Genomic DNA, 19,523 nt, shown 5'->3' with positions numbered 1-19,523 from the left:
TTTTTTTAAAAAAAAAGTGAAAATTTCGGTCAAAAAAAATTATAAAAAGGCCAAAAAGCTTCAAAAGAAATATATAGAAAAAGCAAGATAACTTGTGGTCAATTATTTTGCTCTTGTTCATCCTTGGGTGCAAGTCATAAATTCAAAGTCCATAAATTTCTTCTTCTTGTTTTCTCAATCTTTGAGAGTCAATCTTCAAGTGTCTATAAGTTGTGAACTTGAGAGTTTGAATCACTCCTACACAAAGCAAAAAATATACATAAATTTGAGTGAAAAGAAAAGAGGGTTGAGTGAATTCTTTTGGAGTGACTTGTGAGATTTTGGGTGAGAAATTTTATTACTAACATTTTCTTGCAGGTACAATGAGTTCTTCTAGCCAAAATATTTCTCAAGGTCAAATGGATGAATTGACCAAGATGATGATAGCGTCTTTGGGGCCAATACATGATAAGTTGGATAAGATTGAAGTTAGTGGGGGTAGTAAGAGTAAAAATAAAATATTTGAAGAAGAGGATGATGGTGGTGAGGATGAAGAGGGTTTGGGTGAAAATTGGGGTGGAAATAGGAGGGAGCATGAGGGTGAAAGAAATAAAATGGGAGTGGTGAGAGGAAGATACATTGAAGGGGGTAGAGAAGATGGGAATGTTAGTGGTATTAAGTTGAAGATTCCTTCGTTCCATGGAAAATCTGACCCGGAAGCCTATTTGGAGTGGGAGATGAGAGTAGAGCCGGTTTTTTATTGCCACAACTACAGTGACTCGAAAAAAATAAAATTGGCGGTTGTTGAGTTTGTGGATTATGCTCTTATTTGGTGGGATCAATTTGTTATTTCTAGGAGGAGGAAACGAGAGCGTCCTATTGAGACATGGGAGGAGATTAAGAACATTTTGCGGAAGAGATTTGTGTCGAATTACTACTATCGTGATATGTTTAGACGGCTACAGAATTTGAAGCAAGGTCCGAAGAGTGTTGAAGATTATTTCAAATAATTGGAAGTTACTATGATACGGGCTAATATTGAAGAGGATCGTGAAGCAACTATGACTCGTTTTTTATGTGGTTTGAATAGGGAGATTCAAGACCAAGTGGAGCTTAGACATTGCATGGATCTTGAAGAGATGGTGCAAATTACCATAAAAGTGGAACAACAAATCAAAAGAAGAGGCATGAGTTAAAATTCTACTGTTGGAGGTTCTTCTACTGCTTGGCGTCCAAATGTTGGCAAACGAGAGAATGTCAAGCCGATGTATAAACCAAAAATTGACAGCAAGCAGGAAACACCAAAGCAAAGAGTGCAAGGTAAATCTGAAACTCCTATTAATCGTTCTAGAGATATCAAATGCTTTAGATGTCAATGTATTGGTCATATTGCTAGTTAGTGTCCTAATAAAAAAAATTATGATTGTGAATTCTTGTGGTGAGTTGGAGTCGGAAAGTGAGGAGAAAAATTATGATGATATATCTGCGTTGGGGGATCCCGATGATGAGGGATATGATGCAGTGGTTGGAGAGTTGTTGGTGACTATGAGAGTTTTGAATGTACAACAAAAAGAGGAGGAAAAAATCAAAGAGAAAATTTATTTCATATTAGATGCTTTGTGAAAAATAAAGTGTGTAGTGTCATTATTGATGGGGGGGGGGGGGGGGGGGGGTTGTACTAATGTGGAGAGTAGTGAGTTTGTTGAAAAGTTGAGGTTGCCTATTTTAAAGCACCCTCAACCATATAGATTGCAGTGGTTTAATGATAGTTCGGAGGTGAGGGTGACTAGGCAAGTTGTGGTACCTTTTTCCATTGGTAAATATGAGGATGAAGTATTGTATGATGTTGTTCCTATGCAAGCTTGTCATATTTTGTTGGGGAGACCGTGACAATTTGATAGGAAGGTGATACATGATGGTTTTAAAAATCGTTATTCTTTTACTATGAAAAAAGAGTCTGTTGTATTATTGCCTATGACTCCAAAGCAAGTATTGGAGAATCATTTGAAAAATAAAAAGAGAGAAAAGGCCGAAAAAAAAAGTAAACAAAAAAGTGAGATGGCCTTAGAAAAAAAGAATGAAAAAAAAAAGATGAAAAAAAATTGAGAGGAAAGAGACCGATAAAAAAATATGTATGGTCCAAAAGAGTGAGTTGCGAGAGATTTTACATGTGCATACTTCACTTGTGTTAATTTTCTATAAGGAAATTCTCCTTAACACAAGTGATATAGCCGAAAATCTTTCGAGCAGTGTTGTTTCTCTCTTGCAGGAATTTGAAAATTTATTTCCAGAGGATCTACCTCAAGTATTGCCACCTCTGAGGGAAATTGAACATCAAATTGAACATTTTTATTGGCCACATATAAAGCATGATGTTGAGAATATTTGTGAAAGATGCGTGACTTGTAAAAAGGCTAAGTCTAAGACACAACCACATGGATTGTATACTCCACTTCCTGTTCCTAGCGAACCATGGGTAGAAATTTCTATGGATTTTGTTTTGGGATTACAGAGATCTAAGAAGGGGAGTGACTCTATTTATGTTGTGGTTGATAGATTTTCGAAAATGGTCTGATGATGCTTCTCATGTTGCGGATTTATTCTTTAATGAATTGTGAGATTGCATGGAATGCTTAGGAGTATTGTGTCTGATAGAGATACTCGTTTTTTGAGCTACTTTTGAAAAATATTATGGTGCAAACTTGGTACTAAACTACTGTTTTCGACTACATGTCATCCTCAAACGGATGGTCAAACTGAGGTTGTTAATAGGACGTTAGGAACTTTGTTGCGTACTATAATAAAAAAGAATTTGAAGAGTTGGGAAGAATGTTTGCCATTTGTTGAGTTTGCATATAATCGTAGTGTACATTCTACTACGATTTTTTTGCCTTTTAAATTTGTGTATGAGTTTAATCCTTTAACTCCATTGGATTTGATGTATTTGCCTATGAGTGAAAGGGTTAACATCGATGGTAAGAAGAAGGCTGAGTTTGTGAGAAATTTTCATGAGAAGGTTAGGGCGAACATTGAAAAGAAGAACTTGCAATATACAAAGCAAGCAAACAAAGGTAAAAAGAAGGTCGTGTTTGAACCCGATGATTGGGTGTGGTTGCATTTGAGGAAGGAACGTTTTCCGGAGAAGCGACATTCTAAGTTGTTACCTAGAGGCAATGGACCTTTCCAAGTCTTGGAGCGGATCAATGACAATGCCTACTAATTAGACTTGTCAGGTGAGTACAATGTGAGTACAACTTTTAAGTTTTCTGACTTGTCTCTGTTTGATGTAGATGATGATCAAGATTTGAGGACAAATCATTTTCAAGAAAGGGAGGATGATGCGATCATGGATGGCTCGCATGTTGATCACGTGGCTAAGGATCCATTGGAAATGCCTAGAGGACCAATTACGAGAGGTCGAGCTAAAAATTTTAAAGATGCACTTCAAAAGTTGATGCTAAACTCTCAAAAGGGTTTTGGAAGAATTGGAGATCAATATGGAGAAAGTAAATGCGTCATTGAAGTGTTGGACATTGAAAAGAGTGAAGGACTTTGAAATGTGGGTAGAACACATCTCGATCGATCTGTCATTTCTTATCGATCGAGCGGAGCCAAATATTTTTCGGGCAGAGTGTTTCTCGATCAATCCGTCAAATCTTACCGATCGAGCGGACGAACTTTTACATGCACCAAAGGTGTTTGTGTGTGTGTCAGGAATTTTGACTATTTATGATTATTTTCCTATTTTTGGTCTTTTAATTATACTATGAAACTTTTAGGACATATCTTTGATATCTTTAAATATATTTTGAATTATTTCGCGATATCTTTTATTATTTTGTAGTTGTATTATAAATACAACAAAAACATTCATTATTATGGGGAATAGAATTCAGATTTTTTATATTGATCAATTAAAATTCTCTTTAGAATTTTTATTAAGCTTTTTGCTTACTCAAAATCAAACTTATCAAAATTCTTCAACTTTGTGGCGTTTTTCGATTGATTATCCTCATGGGTTGTCAGAAACAAGTTTTCTGAAGGTCCCGTTGTGATCAGTTATTTTCTTCGTGATTGTTTGTTGCTAGTTTCAAGTAAACTAGAGGTGAATAATCCAAAACATTTACTTGTTTCAAGATTGGGCAAATTTCTTGATTTCTTTTGTTTATTGGATTGAGGGTACGATTTTAATATAGTCGTATTTGTCTTCCATGCATTAAGAATTCATATCAGATAGGTTTTTGGTAAAGGCACGAGAACGGACCCTCATGACATGAGTGATTCGGGTTTTAAACTCGCGTTTTTGTGTACAGAGATCGATGTCCTAGATCTTTCAGAGGTTAAATTCAATCGGCCTGAGGAGTAGTTCGGAGTTCGAATGCAGAAGAAGCTATCTTAGGACCTGTTGACAAGGACTTTGAGAAAGGGATCGGACTGGTTGGCATAGCACTAGTATTCTGCACATCTCCCTCAATAGGTTTTGGAGCATCCTAAGAGAGGAACTTTGCTAGATTAAAGGTGGTAAGATAGAACAACATCTTTTGTTGCCACTTTTTGAAATTCAAGCCTTCAAATTTCTCCGGAGTGTCAGCATGGCTCAGAGTCACCATAGCAATAGGAGCAGCGGCAACAGGAGGAGTTACCTTTGGAACATTCGAGTGAGTGGAATAAGCGTCCATATCTGAACTTGATTCACGTAACCGAATCTCGAAGAAGATATGTTTTAAGTTTGTAGTAATCGAAGCAGCAAGTAGGAAAGAGAAAAGCAATCAAACCGAGGCCTGTAAAAAGTAAGTTTCCTTAAAATAGATTTGTCCCTTCTTGGATGTGCTAGGAGTATCACGATAGAAGTCTGTTTTCCAGGATACAACGGAAAAAACTATGCAGTCGCTTAGCCCAAAAGCAACACACCGGCGAATTGAAAATGTATATGTCTAGTACCGCGCAGAAAACTAAATGAGCGTTATCAGAAGCTCGAGATGATAAGATGCAGACACTCGAAACAAGCAGCAGGACAGAAGCTCGAAACGAGCAGCAGGTCAGAAGCTCGAAATGAAGAGCTGCAGATTCACACAGGGTTGTATTTTTTGTTGTGAATTGATGCATCATTGGCTTTAAAGGCACTCGGGCAGGTCAGATTTGGGCAGCCAGCCATACGGTCAGTCAAGATTGGTTGGTTGTTCATGGCAGCCAAAAAATTAGAAACAAATTGGAAAAAATGTGGTCAACATCAAGTAGGCAATTTTTGCCTAGATCGTTTTGACATTCGACACACCCAAGTTGTGCTCGTACGCTTGCATACAAGTCAATTATTTTTCAGTGCAAATCGAGCCCTAGATATGCACCCCTACGCAGGCGCGTGCGAGAGAGAGCTTCTTGACCAATCGTTATTACACACTTTCACAAAATGTTACACAATATAAACGTGGATAATTAAAGAATACGTCTTTAAAGTTTCCTAACTTTTTTAAAAAATATACTAACACTTTATTCGTTCCCAATTACGTCCCTCTTTTAACAAAAAGTTTTTCTGATATGTCCTTCAAAATAAAAAATTTCTATACTACCCTTATATTAATATTTGATATTAATATTTCCCTATGGCTCACAAAATAGGAAATTTCCACTTCTAACAAAAAGTTTTTCTGATATGTCCTTCTTGCATGTCGAACTTTGGCTAGCGCTTGCTAGATTGGAGACTTATGAAATTGCGAAGAAGGGGGAGAATTAAATATATATGTCTTGTCTTGTTTTTAATTCACTAAAAGGAACTCTTGACTTCTCAATTCAGTCAAATGTCTCAATTTGGATTTTTTTTTAAAAAAAATATAACAAACACATTAATTATCTATCCTTTTCTCTTTCCTCTCTCCTCCCCGAGTTTCGAACCTGCCTCTCCTCTCTCCTCCTCGGGCTTTGACCACTACACCACTAGTGTTTTTATTTATTATTACTAACAAAATAATATATATACAATTATAAGGCAGTTGATATCGGTCGAAAAGCAGTGAAAAGCGGTCGACACCAGTTGAGCCTTTTTCAAAATCAGTCAAAATCAACATACTCGGTCCATATCAGTCGACAAGGCAGTCGAGACCAGTCTAGAAGCAGTGAAAAATGGTCGACACCAGTCGAGAATTTTTCAAAATCAGTCAAAATCAACATACTCGGTCGAAATCAGTCGACAAGGCAGTCAAGATCAGCCTAGAAGCAGTTAAAAGCGGTCGACACCAGTCACAACAGTCAAAATTTCTTCAAAATCAGCCAAAATTTAACATACTCGGTCAAGATCAGATCAATTCCAGATCAATCAGATCAACTGCGAACACAACCAGATCAATTGGACGAGACCAGATCAAAGAAGAACCAGACCAGATCGAATTTGTACCTGACCAGATCGGCCAGACCAGATCAATTAGAGAAAGAAGAAAAGAAAAGAAAAAAAAAACACAAAGAAGAGGAGAGAAGAAGAGGGAATAGAGAGAAAATATATCAACATTCTATCCTATCTAATATTTTAAATGTGGGACAATATAGTCTTTTTATTCAGGGTCTATTTATTAAAATAAAAACAAGACCCTGTCAATAACCTTCATTTTTCGCTATGTGTTGAATAAAGCAAGAGAGAAGCTTTCTAAGGAGCCAGCTATATGGATCACCGCTGCTAAATTGGAAGAAGCCAATGGTAATACTGCTATGGTCGGGAAAATTATTGAAAGGGGTATTCGAGCTTTGCAGAGGGAAGGCCTGGAAATTGACAGAGAAGCATGGATGAAAGAAGCGGAGGCTGCTGAACGAGCTGGTTCCATTGCAACATGTCAGGCTATTATTCACAACACTATTGAGGTTGGAGTAGAGGAAGAGGATAGAAAGAGGACTTGGGTTGCTGATGCTGAAGAATGCAAGAAGCGAGGTTCCATTGAGACGGCAAGGGCAATCTACTCACATGCTCTCATCGTCTTTTTGACCAAGAAGAGTATATGGCTTAAAGCAGCAAAGCTTGAAAAGAGCCATGGAACTAGGGAGTCTCTTGATGCTCTACTGCGAAAGGCAGTTACATACATACCACATGCTGAAGTTCTATGGTTAATGGGTGCCAAAGAAAAGTGGCTTGCTGGTGATGTGCCTGCTGCTCGAGGGAATTCTGAGGAAATATGGCTTGCTGCGTTCAAGCTTGAATTTGAGAACCATGAGCCCGAAAGAGCTAGAATGCTTCTTGCAAAGGCTAGGGAAAGGGGAGGAACCTAGAGAGTCTGGGTGAAATCCGCAGTCGTTGAGAGAGATTTGGGAAACACTTATGAGGAAAGGAGAATACTAGATGAAGGGTTAAAGATCTTCCCTTCATTCTTCAAACTCTGGTTGATGCTAGGTCAGTTGGAGGAACGCCTGGGGGAACCTAGAACAAGCAAAGGATATTCCTTTGTGGCTTTCACTCGCACACCTGGATGAAGAAGTAAATGGTCTGAGGAAGGCTAGCTCGCGCTGTTCTGACCATGGCCAGGAAGAAGAATCCCCAAATTCCTGAACTCTGGCTTGCTGCAGTGTGGGCTAAGTGAGTCTCGACACAGTCACGAGAAAGTAGCTCATCGTTTGGCATTTCAGGAATGCCCGACTAGCGGCATCCTTTGGGCTGCTTCAGTCGAGATGGTTCCTGAGTCTGAGAGAAGAATGAATCAAGAGCAGGGATGCATACAACAGATGTTCGGGTGATCCCCATGTCCTTGCAGCGGTGGCAAACTTGTTTTGGCATGACAGAAAATTCATCCTTGCAAGGGCTTGGTTCAACCGAGTAGTTACTCTTGCTCCTCACGTTGGGGATTTCTGGGCGTTGTACTATAAATTTGAACTTAAATCATGGTAGAGAAGAGCATCAGAGGGATGTATTGAGCAGATGCATCGCTGCAGAACCGAAGCATGGTGAGAAATGGCAAGCCATATCAAAGGCTGTGGAGAACTCTCATCTGCCGACTGAGTCAATCTTGAAGAAGGCCGCGGTTGCTGTGGGAGATGAACAGTGCTCTAAAAATGCGCCGGCCTACCAAATTGAAAAAGTGCTAGTCGGACCAGCCTAGGCATTCTTGGCGCCTAGGCGCTGAGAAGACTTTTAATTTGGGCTTTTAAATTTTAAAAAAAAATCAAATGTAATTTTTTTGATCAGCTTGATGAAGTTTGCTAATACGGTTGTCAAACTAGAAGATTTTGTCCTAAATTATATTCATGGATTGTGAACCATATTAAAAAGTGATGTTGTTTTGGGCACGCTTTGTCACAATTTTATGGTTTTGTTGCGTTGATTTCATCGTTGGCTATTTGGTACGGGTAAATAAATCAATCTGTCCAGATGCCTAGTGTAGTCCTAAATGTGAAACATGGAGTGATAGTTCAAGGTTTAGTTCGTTCCGGTTGTATGGACTGTTTACCAATTAATGTTCCAGATGTTTCGCCTAGTTTACATTGTTTCCTTACTAATAAGTTGCTGATCTAGTCCCTGAATTTTTGTCTTTCTTACCATAAATTTTCCTTGGAAACTTTCATGCTTGTTTGGTGCCACTCAACTAACAGTAAAACAAAAAATAGTTGATTGATCACAATTAAAAATGTTGTGTGTTTATTTCTAATCTTCCAGTGGTATCATAATATTTTATGGATAATTACTAGCTCCTTCAACTATAGTTTTTACAGGATAGATTGCAAGAATGATGGAGAGTGGATAGCCTCTGCTGCGCGATGCTCTCCCCATTGTTGTGCACTATCGACTGATCAAACACGTGTCTGAAATTTATTCCTCGCTTTCATGAGCAGAGAAACTTGAAAGTGATTTGTCTAAATTATTTGGCTCTGTCAAATGAAGAATCTGCGAGTTAAAAAATGCCAGTGTAGCCATAGATGATGCTAAAAGTTGTGCAGACAGAGATATGATCGGATTAAGGTACAAACACTTGAGCATGGTCGACAGGTTGTAGACTAGATTCCTAGTAGATTCAATTTCCTGCTAATGTATTAGGCTGTTAAGTCTGAGTTTTTGGAATGAAGCCACCATCATTTTGGATATTCATATGCATTTAGTTATAGTCATAGTTTTTAAAGTAAAAAGGCACTTACAGAACTCATGGCGCACTTCAAGTAGCCCTTTTTGCCCTTGCTGGAAATCCCATTTTTTATTCAACCTATCATACTATTTGATCAACGAATAATCGGACTTTGGCTCAAGTTTGCCATAGCTCTTTGATTTTACCGCATTTATGAAAAATAGCAAATTTGTTAAACTCAGGGGTTCACGATAAAAATAACGAGAGTTCGAATTCAATATTAAAGAAGATTAGTTAATATGTTTTGACAAATAGGCACTTTGGTACCTAGCTGTGTTAAGATTGCCATGTAATTCAAAATAGTAACTTTGTTTACATCACGACCACAATACCTAAATGAAAAATTGTTGGACTATCCGTAAACTAATAAATATATTTTTTGTCTAATAGTTCGTAATATTTCTATTACTTAATATAGTAAATTATGTTTTATGAATTTTCAGGTTTCATCTAATGTCATACAGAAAAATATCATGTTTACGTGGTGTACTTGCAGTGGTGCTTTTGATTTCTGAAATTTGCGCTGGTAAGCTTTTACTATGGCTTTATCACTAATTATCTGGTCATTAATTCTTTTTTTAGATTTTTATGAATAGCAATGAATCATGCTAATGTAGTTGACGACTTGACGTTATCGTAACTTCAAATTATATATTTTTGGCTGGAAGTATCTTTATTTGGGTTAAACATATTTTGTTAAGCTCGAGCAAGTCTACGAGTCATGTTATTCGAAGAATGTGGTTTTTACTGCAACATTAAGTGTCTTGCAATTGGCTTTTCTGTTTTTTTTTTTTTAAGATTATATTTCCCTTTGCTCTGTTCCAGTCGCTGCTGTTTATGATGGCTTAAAAGGATCGAGGTGTTGAAAGGGAGCCCCGAAAACATAGACCTTATTTTGACAGAAGTTGAGTTGCCATCAATCTCTAGATATGCTCTCCTAACATTAAATATGGAGCATGATGCCTGCAAAAACATTCTGGTTATAAGTATGACATCCGGCAAAACTCAAATTTGAAATAATTTAATTTTGTGGTAGAGTAGGCTTAATCCTCGTATTAATGTAGTGATGTCAGATCCTAGCAAATAGATGATACCCAAATCATACATCCAATTGTTTATTATTTGAAATATCATTTTTTTTTAAAGATGCTCATGCGTCCCTTACAAAAATATTAATGTAATTCTAACCTATTTCTTGTATATAAAATAAATTTTCTATTATATTTCCTGCGTACAATTCATAATATAATCAGTACAAATGAATATAAATCATATTATTTTTTTCTGTTATATTCAAGTTATTATTTTTTTGTGTTAAATTCAAATTGTGGTGTGTTAATCTTATTTCTTTGATCATTTTATAACGTCAATATTGTATTTTAAGCGTGAAAATATTTTTTTATTAATCTAATGACAATTTTTATGTATTCACACACATAAAATGTAAATTATACATTTTCGAAAATATTTTGATGATATTCAAAATTATTATCGTTGGTAACCAAGCTTATAAATAGGCATCTTGATCAGTTGAGGAAGCCTCCCTGGAATCCTGAACTTTATCGCATTATCTACAACAAGCATTCAAAGTTTTACAAGCTAAACTGATCAAGAAACTCGAAGCACACTTTCACGGTTCTTATACCGATCACTTGAGGATCAATTTGTGCACTTGAAATCGAGTTGTAACATACTTGTATTTTATTCAGTCGAGCACTGATTTTGTGTTGTAAATAGGAGTTCTAAAATAGGCGATTGCGTATAAGTCCTAGACTCCTAGTTTTGGAGTGGGGTTTTGCAAGTTGATTGTAAAATTCAAAATCTTCTAGTGATATCCTTTCAAGGAAGAAGAAGGGATGGTGTAAGAGTCTTTGAAATCTCCGAACATCTAGAAACATCTCTTTGTGTCCCTTAATCTGTAGTAGCCCATACCCAGTTTTAGTAAGTAATTGCTAATTAAACCGATAAACAAGATTAAGAATACTTCTAATGGATTAACGGAGCCCGAGATTAGACCCAGAATGATCAGAAATGGTCCGGAGGGTCAGGCAGAACGGAAGCAACGTTCTAGGAATGGATGCAATGTTCGTGCCATCAGAAATGCGTCACTGCTTACGTACTTGATGTGACATTGGCACCATCGGAAGCAACGATGGTGAACGGACGCAACATTCGTCAGGCAGAATGAACGCAACGTTGAGGAACGGACGTTCCGTTCGTGGTCTATAAATAGAGGTGCCGAGATTCATTTCAACGAACACCATTCACCTCTTCTCTCTCGATTCCTTGGCCTTCTAACTCAGATCTAGGGAATTCTAGGCGTCCCATTGGGAATCCGAAAGTGACATAGCGATCCAGGAGTCGTAGCGGAGCTGTGGCCTAGTTTTGAGGAAATCGACAGCAAAGGGCTAACGATGGACGAAGGTATAGCTTTTGCTTCCTAAAAATATTTAGGAGTATGCAATAGCCTAGTTAAGGCTTTTAGAGCTCTATAGTGATATTATTATCATTTGGTAGTGTAGTGCGGATTATAGGCGTAGACCTAAAGCTGGTAGAGCACGCCTAGTATTTGAGGTACGAAAGTACTGTTCGAGATATCCTGACTGAGTATGCATGTATTATGTGACTGCATGATTTATATGTCATGATTTTATGCTGCATACATTTACATCTTGAGCTATCTCTATTGAGATGTCTGTTAGTAGGGTTTACCCTATCCTGTTAGTGGATGGACTTCCATCGATTTGGGTCCCGCGTATCCACTGGTATTTTTCGGTATGTGAGCCACCTCCTGAAGCGACGGCACAGCGTGCTACATACCAGGGCCCGGTCTGTCTTTGTTATCTGATTCTTGACCTCCAGTCAGTAGACGGTACACTTGCATGCATGTATACTCATACTCTCGTGTTGAACGTTTTATGCTCACGTCTCGTACTCTGTGTTTCTGGATACCCTATTCCTTGGGGCAGGTTTGCGATTGGACGAGGCGGGTGGATCCAAGAGGGGTTAGCCAGTGGTTAGCCAGCTGGAGCTTCGTCTAGGTTTTTATTTCTGTTGTATTAGGATGATACAGCTTTTGATTTGGTTGTATAACTATTTGGGTATTTACAGATTCTTTTTCTTGGGATTGTATTTTTGTTTATGGTTTCTGCAGCTTATTTTGGTTTACTGTTTAATTAAGTTAATTGCATGTCTAAGTTCTGTTTAGTAGGTGATCTCGGTAAGGGTCATTACATTTATGGTATCAGAGCATGCATAGTATTCTTGGGAATTTAGATTTTGCATAAGATAACCGTTAGGTAATTTTTGTAGATGGCGGATCGTGATGATCAGAGTAGTCACGGCAGTATTGGTGGGCGTTGGGGCGATGCCGACCGGGAGCGTCTTCGGGAACGCCACCATCGTCGTCGTGATGATGATCGTTTCAGTGTGCGTCGATTCCTGCAGATGAGTCCTAAGCCCTTGGTTGGAGGCGAGTCTCCAGAGGATGCGGAGAACTGGTTAGACCGCATGGAGACGACTTTCTAGACTTTCCACTGCACTGAGGAGCAGAAAATGGAAACACTGGGTTACCTTCTGGATGGGCGAGCCCGTAGGTGATGGAGGTTTACTTCTGTAAGGCCCAAAAATATTAAGTTCTTAATGACGGGATTTAAGAGTTAAATTCCGAATAAGAGTGAAAAGATGAATTTAAGAATTTATGGACATTAGAGATTTCAATTTTGGGTCAAAACTATTTAATTTGAGGATTTTTGGATTTTAAGATTTTAATATCCGGAATACTTAAATTAAAAGCTTAAAAATATTGGAATTGATATTTATGAAATTTAAGATGTAAATTCCAAGATTATAAATATCAAGGATTTAATTTGAGGATGAGATCCGAGCAAGGACCAATTTGCAAATATTGAGCAGTTCAAGGACTAAAATGTGATAAGGTCCGAAATGATTTAATTTTAATCCGAGAATATTTAATTTGAGAATATTTAGAGTTTATAATTAAATTCTATTTTTCTTAAATTATTTAGGATTGAAATTGAATTAAATCGCTTGTCCGGAGACTGATTTGCAATTAGGTCAAAGTTCAGGGACCAAAGTGCAATTTGCCTTGCAAATTGCCATTTAAACGTGTAAAAGGGATGGAAGGCATCAGGTTGCAGCCCAAAATTCCAGAAGCAAACGAGAGAATGGGGAAACAAGAGTTCCAAGTCCATTTTTTTATCTTTTAAGCTTCTATATCTTTTGATCCGCCCGATAGAATTTTCGATTGATCGTATATTTGCGATCACAGCTCCGAGTGCTACGTTTTGACGTAATTTTTATGAAGTTATACCATGTTTGAATTTTAAGTTGTTGTTAGAATTAAAATTTGATTGTATAAACATGTTCTAGTATATACGACGATAGCATATTTAAGACGGATCGAGAAAAGATCGTCGTTTGAACATGATTTCGATTTCTGAAAGAATTGTCGAAAATCTGAATTTTTGGGCCTGTTGTGTACGTGAATGACTTGCTGAATTGGTGATGTTATGATATTTAGATGATTGTCTACATGATGTTTAAGCTTTTGGAAATACCGAAATTGTACCGTTACGCCGCCGATTCAAGATTTTGAATTGATATGCATTATAAATGTCTAGAGCTGATCTTCAAGTTTATAGTATATGAAATGAATATGAGAGTGCGTTGAGAATGTAGATATGATGATATTTGAATCGAAAGATTTATCGGACTCGAATAGTTGCGACGTCGGTTTGAATTCCAATTGTATTAGCAAGATTTGAACTTAATAAGCTTTAAAGAAACATCGATTCAGATTGAAAATTGATGTTTAGTTATGTTATAATCTATTTCATATTTGAAGTACAGATTATCGAAGTCGAATCGACGAGTTCGAGTTCTAATGACTTGAAGTATTTAAGATTGAATCAAGAACACCTTCAATTAGCAAAGATTGAAATGAGCAGAATTTGATGACAGATTTGGACAGCTTGTAGTTGATCAAGAACTGACAGAGTGTCAGATATTTTAATCAGAATACAGGTATGAATAGACATTAATAAGATGGGCAGAATAACTCGAGATTGTTTTTGATTATCGAGTTGCCTAAAATCACATACATGCATGTTTAAAATATGTTATTGTTTACATTTACATAAATGAGATAGATTATTCAAGATAGATATCTTCTTGAATTTCCAGAATATTTATGTAATTTTTACTTGTTTTCTTTGATTTATATTATGTTCTGTATTGAACATGTTTTACGTATTCCATGTGATACTTACAGATTTGTCGGTATCTTTGAGTGATTATATGATGATATGATTGATGTGTTCAAGATATTGTTTTAGCTTATGTATGATTTGATGCATCCAGATTATGTTGCATTCATCTTGAAGTCCAGTCTGACAAGCACAGAGGGTTGAAAAACCTAGAGTGCAGATGACGTTTGGAGAACTGTAGTTGAGTGGCATGGAATGTAGATTTACTTCCAGAGTCAGACGACTCATGGCACAAAATATAGATTTATTTTCAGAGCTAGATGACTCACTATAGTTGCACCAAAGTCAAGGGAATTGAGATATTTAACACCACCTCGATTGAGAGAGTCGGTGGTCGGTTAAAGATTTTATTTCCCCGGGATCCCAGAACTACGATTTATTTATATCAAATTTGATAGTCTATTCCTTGGCACATGCATTGCATTTATGCATTAACCTATAGATTTCTATGGTTTAGAATATGCGTTTAAAAATGCTAACATGTGATTATATGACATTCAAGATTTGAATGAGTTTATATGCTTAAAAGATGTATATGCATGTTGTTCATACTGAGATTTATTCTCACCGGAGTTATCCGGTTATTGCTTTGTTTGTATGTGTGCATTGCATCAGGTTGGGCACGAGCAAGTTAGAGTTGGATTCGATAGCTCGAGAAGAGTCATAGCACGTGGTGACTTCGAGTTTTAGCAGATGGTGTACCAAATTGTGAACTTAGACAAGATGTTCTTTATTTGGTATATGATGAATTTATTATGAGATGTTGTAGTAACTTGAGAATTTATATGTTTGTATTCCTTTGGAAGAATCTAAGTAGATTAAGGATGATTTTTTCATGTTGCAAATGAAGTTATCATGTTCTTACATGGATTTGTCAGTTTTGATATTCACTACCACCTTTTAGGTCGGCGTGCTTTAATCTCGTGAATGTCAGTTTCTAAAACATGGATTTGTTTCACCAGATTTGATGCATATTTTTTTATCATTCACGGATGAAAGAAAATACGATAACTTGAGGGAGAAACAAATTCACGTGATTGGATATATGAATAAGATTACGTATTGAAATAGGAAAGCGGGCGACGGCAGCGGCGGCTATGGCGGCTATGGCAGCGAGAGGAGAGAAGAAAGGGGTTGCAGAGACAGGGAGAGGGAAAATACATATAAGGCCACTGCATAAGTTTTTAATTGTGTGTTTTAAAAAAATTTTAAAAATGTGACGCGGCTGCCACCAAGCAGCCACGTGGGCAGACGCTCACACTATGCTGCCCACCATTCTGGCAGCATAGATTTTCCGTGTGTATATATGTATATATAATCTTTCTTAATTTTTTATTTATAGATATATATTTATTTTTATTTATTATGTTGCACATGCATCGCGTGTGACTCGATCGTTAGTAATTATAAAATATTCATGAGTTACATTAAAATTTTTATACTATATTATACACACAACACGTGTGCATATATGGATAATAATATTAATCAATCACAAGTCGAATATTTTGATAATTATTATATTTGAATATTCTCCTCCTTTGTGGACCCTTTCCCCCGAGCCAGCTTCTCGAACAAACTCCCATCGCATGCTGCTCTGACCGTGTCTTTATGCAGAAAACCATCTTTGTCCTTCCCAAGCATGTACATTATCTTCCACTCCACGTATCCAGCCAGCCTACATTTAATGTAAGTTATAATAAATACTAAAAAAACAAAATATATTTGTTATTAATGAAATTGTTCGGCTATGGTTACTTTTTGAAGAAAATAAAATCGATCTATGGCAATTAAAAACGTTATATATGCTTATATATCACAAAATCTCTTACGAAACGGTCGCACGAGTAAATTTTATGAGACTGTCTTAAGACCTACTAATATATATATAGGAACCATATCGGGAGAAGAAGATACGTACCATCCACCGTAGTCCTTTGGCTGCCTATTAGATTTGAGGAATCCTTCCAATTCATCAGAAGTTAAGGCATCAGGACGGGTATGTGCATTTTTTGCAAAGATCTCCTCAAACTTGGATTCAACAAACCTTCAAAAATTAAATTTAAATTATATATAATGATTTACTTATACAAAATATATATATATATATATAAATAAGATTCATTAATATTATACAAGTAAAGATCGATATAGTTATTATGTATACCTTCCATCCTTGTCAAAGACACCGGAATCACTGGTATGTTTGGCAAAGTTGATATTTTGAATCTCTATTGGAAAATCTTTGGAAAAAGGTTTCCCCTGCATTCACCAGAAATTATTGAAAATTCATAATTATATACTCCTATTATTAGTATTTTAAAGTTATTAGAGAGAATAAATATTTTAATGTAAAATATAGTTAAATAAGAATTCAAAGATTAAAGAGACGTGTTATTTCAAAATTAATTCATTCATATACACGTGATCTTTTACATATCGCATACCAAAAGGCACTATAAACATGTATAAAAGTACTTAAAATGATAAAATATGGCATTATTTAAATTTAACGGCATAGAATGATGAAACATTAAAACTTTCAATACTCTTAACAAATTAAAATTTTCGGAAAAAGATGCTCTAAATTTGAATTAAGGGAATAAAACAATTACAGGTCTTGTTTTCCCACTCAGGCCAACGTTAATGAATATGGCAGCGATATAGGATAACAAAATCCCGCTTCCAATTGCTCGAAAACCTGCAAAAACAAGAACATTCATTTATTATTACAACTTTTTTTTTTTTTTACAGAAATGAACAAGTGTTAATTATTAAAGAAATTCTAATATCATTTTGTATGCTTGATTAATGTTATTTTTTTAAAAAAAAATACCGCACAGAATATATTAAGAAAATCATTTACAGATACCCTTTTACGTTCCGGTTTCTGACAAATCCGACCAATTTTAAAAGAATTTCATGAAATCCTTGCAAATATTGATTATGTCAAACAAAGTTTAAAAGAAGAACTATTTAAAAATAAAAAGAAACTAAATAAAAATTATTAATTAACCTTGAAAAGTCTCTGCGGGATAAATAATCCCATCATGATTTTGATCAAAGAAAGTGACGTGCCTCTGCAGAACATTCAAACTGGGATCCGCCATTGCTGCATTCATGCAATTTAAGAAATTTAGGCAAATTTAAATCTAATCTAAAATCTATTTAAAAAAAAAAAACAAAACACGAAATAACAATAATAATAATATGTGAACATAAATAATAATTCAAGTAGTACTTTTTTTTTTGTTTTACTTTTTCTTGTTCTTGTCAGTTACTACACTTGGAAAATGAATTGGGATTTATATATAAAAATGGTGGAGTGGATGTGACGGATTTAAGGGAATTGATCGTGGGATTTCCTTTTGTGATTTTGGAGATATTTTAGGAATTTTATTTATGTTTATTGCAAATTTTTCTCCTAAATGTATTATCTACACAATTAAAAGCAATCCGCAATTTTGATCTGGTTACGTAATCTGCTCCTTTTAATCTTTAATTTTTCCATCTTTATTTTTTTACAATTACAATTTTATTAATTGCTAGAATCTCTTCCGAATTAATTAATGGATTCAAATGATAGTTTTTCTTTTGTTTGAGTTTGATGGTTTCTTTGAGAAAAAAGTAATGGATAATATTCAAGTGGAAGAAATAATAATTTCTAAAGAGTGTTTTATTATTTAAAAGTTAATGATGTTCAATTTAGACATTTATAAACTATATATGAAAATTTAGTGGTAGAAAAAAAACCTTTCGATAAGTTTTAAAAAATCTTGCGATATTCAACATTGGTTTTTAGAAATTCTATAAAAGTCTATATTTATTCAAATTTTCAATAGAATTTTAACGATTCTATGAAAGTCATTAAAATACAATCTTTAAAGTATAAAATACAACAATAAAATGTTAATAATTTTCTTTGATTGAATCCAAATTAAAGTTTTGAATGGATTTCTAATTTCATTTCTGCTCCTTTATTTTTTCCATCTCTCACTTCAAAAGTTCAAATCATAAGTTTTATAGATCTCTCTTGCCCCTTTTCAAATCACATAATGTACAAAATTTTCTTTTCTTTTCTTTTCTTTTCCTCTTCGATTTTGTATTTTAATACATAATTTATAAAATTATTTTCAATATTGAATTATAATAAAAGGTAATCCAAAACTACATAATTAATTTTACAATATTTAAACATTTACGCCACAAAAATGAATAAAAAAAAGTCTAATAATAACAACAACAAACATTGTTAACGATATTTTTTTAAAAAAAGAAGAGCAATTAATATTTTATGATATATTTAATAAAAAAAACTTGCTTTTTAGAACACGTTAAATATTATTATATTTATTTTATAAATAAGTTAGAGGATCGAAAACATGTGCAGAGGGAGATGCATACATACTTTTAAAGTATTTTGCTCGTTTTTGAAATGTTCAAAAAATGAACCGAGAAATGAGAGATTATATTGAGTTTGGTTACAAAACAAAGCGGAAAACCCTCTATAATAAAACGATTAAGCATTTTGGAATTGATCTAACCCTAAAACTTTTCGAGCTTTCCTGCTTTTCAAATATCCTCTTGCCTTTATAGAAAAATGTCTTCAATCGCCCAGAATGTCCTTGTTGATTTTCACATTACGTACAATCTTCAAGATCAAGGTTTGGTAGAAATGTTCTGCACTTTGGAAGCATCAAGGCTCCGCAAATTTTTGAGTTGTGGTACTCACATCTTCAAGCAGGCTTTGCCCCAGTTCTTTCAGTCTGCTACTGTTGCTGAGGGATCTATCAAAAGCAGTATTGGTGGAGAATCTGTGACTGAGTTTTCTTCCATCCCCAGTGCTCAAAGGACTCTAATGAGAGCCATGTAATCACGGACTGATTCTCCCATGAAGATTCCCTGCAAAAAGAAGGAAGTCAAGCTATATATCATTCCGTATGAATTTCCTCCAGAACTCTGGTGATGCCAAAAAGTGGGGAAAAAGGTCTATTTCTAGAAGGACTTCCTCACCACAAAGAAGATCTATCATTTAAGACAAGGTTGGAAGAGGACCTTCGGGAAGTCAAGAAAGAAGTGGAAGAGGACAAAGATATACATCACATCAACCATACAGGAGATAGATTGATTGATATGTTATCAGAACAGTTATTTTCCCATTTGTCTG

At 35.5% G+C, this 19,523-nt stretch overlaps 1 protein-coding gene and 1 pseudogene across 1 annotated transcript; one reads left to right on the top strand and one right to left on the bottom strand.

Moving 5' to 3' along the window:
* Nucleotides 1-5,629: 5,629 nt before the first annotated feature.
* LOC140879237 (protein STABILIZED1-like) lies at nt 5,630-13,686 on the top strand (annotated as a pseudogene).
* Nucleotides 13,687-15,786: 2,100 nt separating this feature from the next.
* LOC140884787 (probable peroxygenase 4) lies at nt 15,787-17,606 on the bottom strand. The gene is made up of 6 exons (XM_073291646.1): nt 17,598-17,606; nt 17,373-17,468; nt 16,972-17,057; nt 16,524-16,618; nt 16,278-16,403; nt 15,787-16,034 (listed from the first exon to the last, which is right to left on the bottom strand). The coding sequence occupies exons 2-6, from the start codon at nt 17,464-17,466 to the stop codon at nt 15,875-15,877; spliced, it is 561 nt and encodes a 186-aa protein (XP_073147747.1). The 5' UTR covers nt 17,467-17,468; nt 17,598-17,606; the 3' UTR covers nt 15,787-15,874.
* Between the last annotated feature and the right edge of the window lie 1,917 nt (nt 17,607-19,523).

This window comes from Henckelia pumila, chromosome 2 (genome assembly GCF_033568475.1).
Source record: "Henckelia pumila isolate YLH828 chromosome 2, ASM3356847v2, whole genome shotgun sequence".
Classification (NCBI taxonomy): domain Eukaryota; kingdom Viridiplantae; phylum Streptophyta; class Magnoliopsida; order Lamiales; family Gesneriaceae; genus Henckelia; species Henckelia pumila.
This window is presented reverse-complemented; position numbering and strand designations above follow the sequence as displayed.